The following is a 7,448-nucleotide window of genomic DNA, read 5'->3' on the forward strand; positions in this document are numbered from 1 at the left end:
ACCATCCGGGTCTCCCAACCCGAGTCCCGCACGCCCCATCCAGCCCAGCACCCCGCAGAGAAACGTGAAGCTTTGGGAGCCGGGCAGAGCCCTGGCCGTGACCCTGAACGTCCCCGGGCTCCAAGGAGAGCGGAGAACCGGCCAGGCCGGCACCGACTGCACGACGGCTTTGCCTTACGCAACCGGGGCTCGCTGCACCCTGCCGAGAGCTGCCGGCTCCTGCGCACCGACCTGGGGTGAAACCGGGGCGGGGTAGGGACCGGGCGGCCGCGCAGGCTGGTTTCAGTGATTTAGCAGAGCGTGGAGCTCAGTGAGGCTCCACAGTTCCCTCCACCACGGAATGTGCTAAAATTCAGTGACAATTCAGTGTGTTTCAAAGGTGAACCCAGACATCAAGGGCTGTGGCAATGATATGATGCCGTCCCGTTTGGTGACGCCGCTTCCACGCTTCTGGGGGGATTTCACCCCGGAGCGGGTCACGTCTGCGCAGTGATGACCTAAACACTGCCCCAGCCCAGGGATTTAATTAGCCCCAGCATTCTGAAGGTGACGGAATTTCACTCCACTCAAGCTCAAACCACGCTATGGAAAACACCTGCAGCATAAAATAAAGTTTTGTTTTCAAACTCAGGGTGATAGATCTGGGGTCGGCGAAGGTTTGGGGTGTTTCCTTCCTCAGCACTCAGGATGTCAACATCGTCACTTCTCAGTAATAGCTTTTTTTCCCGTTTTTTGGCACGAGAGCTCTGCAAAGGCCGTGATCCTGCCAAGCCTCCCGGACGAGCCTGGCAGCTTCTGCCTCATGTGCACCGTGTCGAACCTTTCCCAGCTTTCGGGCTCCCCTGTGTGAGGACGCCTGGCTGGAGGCTGGGCCTTCACCCCCACACACAGCAGCAGCCTCTGGCTCGGCCGCGGTCGCTCCGTACAAACACCTGCCCGTGCTCTGGAGACGATGGGGGTCACTGCCGAGATCTCCAGAGACACTGCTCGCTTTTCCCCCTCTTAAAAGAGCAGACATCACTTCTTTTTTCCAGTTCTCATTTCTGCTGTAGGAACTGACTCAACAGGAGAGTTTCTGCTGATGGAGGCTCAGAAGACTGACGGAGTTTAGGTGCCGACCCTCCCAAAGCCGCCTGGGACCACGGTGTTGTCTGACAACCCCATTTCGGCTGTGAGGCACCACGTGAGCCATGGAGAAACCGCAAGGTCAGGGGTCCGGTTTGGCTCTTGGTAAGGTTGGTCTCCAGACACGTCTTGCCTTCCTCTCAATTCTCCTGTCCCCAGATGAAGCATCTTTGCGTGCAGACTGATAATTGAGCTTGTTCGCAAATGGAGCTTTGTTTTTGCCTGTCTTCACGCACTTCCAGAGCACGTTTCCAGCTCGCTCTGAGTGTTGGGTGGTCATTTCTTGCCACCAGAGAAGGGACACCAGCAGAGCCAGCGTGCTGCTACCAACACCGACCCATATCGGGACTGGGAAGTGCAACAAAATCCTCATGTCCCGCCTCTCCCGGTGATACCACCAGCACCGCAGAAACCCGCTCAGCAGACCCCACGCTACCGCAGCCCATCATGTTCCTCAGTGGAAGGTCTTTCTGCAGGAGACACCCATCCCAGCCAGCCCAGAGCCCACCAAGCGAGACAGAGACGGCAGAATCCTCTCTGATGTGGCTGCCAACTGCTGAGCATAAATTAACTCCAGCTCTTAGAGCCAGAGCTTTCGCCAACGTGCCGTTAAAAACCAAAGCGAACACTCACCATCTCCTGACAGCTCAGGGGAAAGAAAACACATTCCAGCGCTACGGCAGCAAATCCAGAAAAAGGTGCCACCTGATTTATGGTTCCAGCTCTCCGCTCCAGGTGCTGGAGATATTTCTCCAAGATATTTCCAAGGACTGCCCCGAGTTGCTTGTTACAGCCTGCGTGGCTACGAAACCCAGGGCCTCGCAGGCAGCTGGGCTGGTTTATATTGAAACACGTCTCATAAATCAGCGCCGCGAGAAACAGCCCTTTGAATTCAGCTCGTTTTGGCTTCCCATGCTCCTCGCAGTTGGGCCTGGGACAGACATCAAGCTCTTTATTTTCCTCTCTGCTCCTCGTAACAGCCGCGATAGAAAGATCCCATCAAAGGCCGGCATTCAGAGCGTGTCCTAAAGGCTTCCAGTCGCTGGTAGCTCCGTCTTCTTTAGGAATTCCACTCCACCAGCAAACTCCCCCTGCTCTGTTCCCCGAGCAGTGCTGGTCCCTCACCGCAGCCAAAGCTGCTAGAGAAAAACCAGAATTTAATATCAAAAGCAACCGTGTCAGTGCTGACTTTAACCGGAGCGACATCTTTAGCAAGGGTCACGGGCCAAGGGCCCAGCTCCTCTCTTGAGGATCTGTATTTTTTTCCTCACAATGAAGATGAAGGAATTAACGACTTCCAAAGCTGTAGATCCTGGAAACGCCGCGATAATCCACTCCTGGGCAGGCAGGAAGGAGAGCCGCTGCCCACACACCCGCAACAAGGTGAAGGTGTCTCCTCTAACCCCCCAGTTTGGAACGCTCTGGACAAACAGTCAGACCCCGGTCCGACATCTGCAGCTGTCAGTGGTTTAATGCTCTGAAACCCACCAAATCGTCCCAGTTTGAAGAGCGTGGATGCTGATGAGCAGGCTGTGGATCGACTGGTCACTATCAGATGCTGAGATGGAACAAGTGAAATCGCTCCCCTTGAACGTGGGCTGGTGAGACACTGGGAGGAGACAGAATTCAGAGGACAACAGAACGGGAAACCAAAGGACGCTCCCATTTCTGCGGAACAAGAAGAATATACATGGGTGCTCCTGCAGACACTCTCCACCTCGGACATCTGCTGGAGACCTAATGCCAGTGGAAGAGCACGAGCAGAGGTTCCCTGGACACCAAAAGGGTCAGCTCGGGTCTCTTCCTGCCGAAAAATTCCTTTTCTTGGGCTGTCCGCAGGCAGAACGTCCTTGTTGCTCTCTCTACACAGAACCTGATGGAGCAAAACCTACAAGGATGGTTCCTCCAACCGTCAGACAGTCCCTGCCGAAAAATTCCTTTTCTTGGGCTGTAAAGAAGAACTGCTGGATCATAACGATGGCTAAGACCAAACTCCGCAGGCAGAACGTCCTTGTTGCTCTCTCTACACAGAACCTGATGGAGCAAAACCTACAAGGATGGTTCCTCCAACCGTCAGACAGAAGGAGTTTTCTGTAGAGGGCTTGAGGACCAAGCAAATACTTCCATCCACCCCTGAGAAGCTGCTGCCTCCATCCCCAAACACGGGGGACACCTGCGAGGCCCGGCACTGCGGCCTGGGCACGGCAGCAGGGAGGGGGATAAACACCCTGGTTTTAGGCAGGTGAGATGATAACTACGAGAAGAACACCCAGGAGAAGATTATTCTTAGAGGTCTTGGGTCTGAACAGTCTCCCAGTCAAACCAGACCAGCTAGCACTGAAGGGAAGGAAGCGGTATGACTGGTGGCCACCTGCCCTGCAGCGAGCACCAGTTTCTCTGAAAAACCCCAAGGAAGGTTAAAAGCCACCGAGCTCCCGCTCACCACCACGTGTCTGACACATTTCTTTATCCCAGTTACTATCACATCTCCAGAGATCATTAAAAAAGACTCTTGGTCTTCAGTCCAAGCAAAAACCCACCATGACACAGCCCTTCCTGCGGCCCAAGTCTGGTATTTCCCAGCGTGTGGTGGAGACAGCTCCTCACTCCGCCCTGACGGACGCCTCCAGGAGCAGCGCCTCCAGGTGATGTTGCTCAAACCTCTCTTCCTCTCTCCAGGGAAGAACTGGACAATTATTGCTCAAAACAAAGGTGGGTGGAGAAACGCAATAGCTCCACACCACTAAAGAGGAGGGAAAGCGCAGGCAGCTGACGCGGAGACGATTGTGCTCTCCTTGACGTGCGGAGTTTTTAACAGCAGTCCGAGTTTCAAGCGACGTTTTACGCGACTTGAGAAATAGTCGTCACTCTGTTGCCAAAGCCAGCGGAAGGGCTAACGTGTGCTGTCGGCACAGCACCACAATTAATCCTCCGCGTAATTAAAAAGCCTGAGATGCTGTAAATAATTTTTTTTTCGATTTAAACTACAGGACATTACAAAGCAAGAAATAGCATTGCACGCTGGAACCTGGCGGCGTGAAACCTTACTTAGAGGAAGAGCCACATTTCTCTGCTTTGTAAGGACATTAATCGGCATTACGAAGTAGCTCAGATAAAGCACGTGTGCCAGAGCGGTGAAATGACCCCAGCAGAATAAAAATAGAAAAAGATTAACAGAAAAACCCTCTCTGTGGCTGGGATCTTTCTGATCTTCTCCAGGTATTGGATTTTATTTAAGGTGCAGCATATTGACCCAGTGCAGCGGTACAGGGACGTGGCACAAGGCCAGGCTCAGCTTTTCATTTCAATTAATCCACAGCAGAGCATAGCTCAGGGAAGACTAAACTAAAAAAAAAAAAAAAAAAAAAAAAAAAAAAATCCCTATTTTCACTGTAATCCGAAACACAACCTACTGCTCCTCCTTCATTGCTTGCCCAAACTTCCCCAAATTCCACGGATAGGCTTTAAGGACCCCCCTCAGCACCCCAGCTCTGGCACTGGAGACTATGGGACACGTCAAAACACTTTGCTGCTGCTGGCAGCCCCTCAGAGCTGCCGTTCTACTCCCCCAGCGGCTAAATAGGAGTAACTGAGTGACTGAACTTCTTTTCCACAGTTTCACTTCCAGGAAAGCCTGAAAAAGCAGCTGTGTTCTACAGAAACCACAGCCAAGGACAGGCCAGCGGTGTGTATTAACCCACCTAAACCAGGGAGGTGACAGGAGACCAACACGCCCAGAACCAGCCTGGATTTGGAGCGGCAGCCCCAGACTTCTCAGTTTCTGGGCACTGGTCACAAGTCCTTACGCCTCCCGAGCTAAAGCACTTTGGTTTCCGAGGATTTCAGGAGAAACGCACGGGCTGAGCGAGGAGAAGGGGAAACTGCGCTCGTGTGTTCTCGCAGAGCAACACCAGCGGCACCGTCAATCCAGGCCGGGCAGATGGAGGTGTGGGACACTCGGATGCTCCGATGGCCTGTTTCATTCACCCATGTCTGGAAACCCCCCGACACGCTGGTTTCCAGCTGAGAACTCCAAGCACCAGGTCCTCAAACCAGCCAGAGAACACAAGCAGCGTCCTTTGAAGCCCCTGCCCCGGATCACCGCGAGAACAAACTGCTGGCCGTTCGTGACCCTGCCAGCCCCGGGGCGCCCATCCTTCAGGACTCAACGCCTCCTTCATGAACAGTTCTGGGGTTTTTTGTCCCTGCAAACAAAGACCAGCATTTCGCCATCACGACAATGGTCAGGCAGCACCATCAGATTGTTTTTCAGACAGAAACGGAAACATCTGATGGAAGAAGAACCCTGAGAGCCCTTACCTTCATCCTCTGCGTTATCGCTGCCACCATGATGCCGAGCGCTTACCTGGGACAGGACTCTTGCTCGAGCTTAAGCTCGGAGCCTCTGCGCTCTCCTCCAGTTGCCCATCCGCTTCTGTCTCTTCCTTCTTTTCAGCATCTTTTACCTCTTCAGTAAGAGTAGTTCTTGTGCTCTCCTCCCCTTCTAAATCTCCCTGAACAACAGGGAGGGCACTGGGAGATGGAGGAGGAGGTGGAGAAGGAGTTGTAGTGGTAACAGCAGCAGCAGCAACAGAAACGGGAGGAGAAGGCGGTGGAGGGCTGGGTGGCGGGGTGGGAGGAGGAGAGGGAGCAGCATGAGGAGCACCGGAGGGTGGGACGCTGTCCACTTCTGCTGGAGGTGCTTCTGGTGTCGCCAACTCAACAGTCAACGGCGCAGCCTCCAGCTGGGCCACATCCACCACGCTCTCAGCTGCAGGGGCTTGTTCGCTCACCCCGTTCACCTCATTCACCACGTTAGCACTAGCAGTCACCGACCCCTCGCTCGGCGCCACGCTACCAGGCTCCTCGCACGCCTCGACCTCAGCCTCTTCTGCGGGCGAAGGGTCCGAGGTGTCCGTGCAGGGCGCGGTGCTGGGCACAGGCGTTGCCTCCTCCTTCGGGGAAGCGAGTTCACATTTTTCCTCTGAGTCAGCTGCGAAAGGGGGTTTACTCGAAACGGTGACAACAGCAGCAGCGGTGGCAGAAAGGACTGCGACGGGAGCGGCCGGTGGTGGCGAGGGAGCATGAGGAAGCTCTGGTGGGGTTTCCACTGAGGTGGCCTCAGTCATTTGGCCAGCTTGATCTTTTTTCTCCCCAGTAGGTTCTGGTCTGAGGACTGGAGAGGAAGGTTTTAATACTGGGTCTGGTTTTGGCTTCTCTTCTGGAAAAGACAAAAAAGCAAAACGTTACAAGCAGTAGGTCGACTCCATTTCCCCCCGCTGCACCTCATCTGGCTCCCCTTGCCCGCGTCCCACCGGCTACTCCAGGAGCTCCGAGGAAAGGCCAGAGGCACCCAAAGGAAGGGCCAGGACAGCGGGCAGCTGGCAAACCTGGGAACACGACCACTGTCCTACCCCGACCGCGGGCCGTGCGGCTAACGCCGTCCCTTACAGAACAGGCTTGTGTGCACGGCACCCAACGCGGGTTTTCTGCAGAAACTGCTGCTGAAAACAGAATTTTTCTTTACAGAAGACAAAACCAGATCTGCCTCAAAGGAGCCCGGGGTTCTAACACTGACACCCAGGAAAACTTCTTCCAGAAGAGCCACCAGTGAGAGCACTGGGGACTCGGCGGTGCTCTGTGACTGTTCCCCCTCTGTAACGCAGGGAGACTGCTCCACGATGGACAGTGGGTGGCTCTGCCACGGATGTCACGTGTCACACATACCTCCTGTATCCTACGTGAGATACATCTCGTTTATTTTTCCACTTGTTATTCTCAACTCTGTCAGCACATCAGGCTACAGGACAGGAACCCCTTTGTTCAAAATTTCAGCCAAGATTTAAGCCCAGCTGACACTGCAGAACAGCACCTTGACCCCTCGTTGTTTGTGGGCCAAGGGATCAAACAGGGTGGGAAAAGCACAGTGACACATGAACGTGTATCAAACCAACCCCCAAAGTACTGCACACAGACAAGACCCTCTGGGGGATCACAGCATCACCGAACCGCTGGGGCTGGAAAAGCTCTTTCAGCTCCTCAAGTCCCCCTGCGTCCCCGGCACCGCCAGGTCCCCACTGGCCCCTGTCCCTCAGCAGCACCTCCACACGGCTGGGAAACCCCTCCAGGGATGGGGACTCCACCACTGCCCTGGGCAGCTGGGGACACGCCGGCACAACCCCAACGGGACAGAAACGGCTCCTCAGGGACAACCTCAACCTCCCCAGGAAACAGCTGGAGGACGGTTCCTCTCGTCCTGGGGAGCAGAGACCGACCGCCCCTGGCTGCACCCTCCTGTCAGGGAGTTGTCAGAGCCAGAAGGT

The 7,448-nt window shown here is 54.8% G+C and overlaps 1 protein-coding gene across 1 annotated transcript in view; it reads right to left on the minus strand.

Moving 5' to 3' along the window:
* Window positions 1–7,448, minus strand: part of LOC104499494 (eukaryotic translation initiation factor 4 gamma 3-like) — a gene marked incomplete at both ends in the record, with an annotated part of 71,033 nt that overhangs the window by 7,874 nt on the left and 55,711 nt on the right. Inside the window, one exon of the mRNA XM_010143003.1 lies at window positions 5,492–6,346. Coding sequence (XP_010141305.1) covers window positions 5,492–6,346 — 855 coding nt within the window. The remainder of the gene's footprint in view (window positions 1–5,491; window positions 6,347–7,448) is intronic.

This window comes from Buceros rhinoceros, unplaced genomic scaffold, assembly GCF_000710305.1.
Source record: "Buceros rhinoceros silvestris isolate BGI_N320 unplaced genomic scaffold, ASM71030v1 scaffold14779, whole genome shotgun sequence".
NCBI lineage: Eukaryota > Metazoa > Chordata > Aves > Bucerotiformes > Bucerotidae > Buceros > Buceros rhinoceros.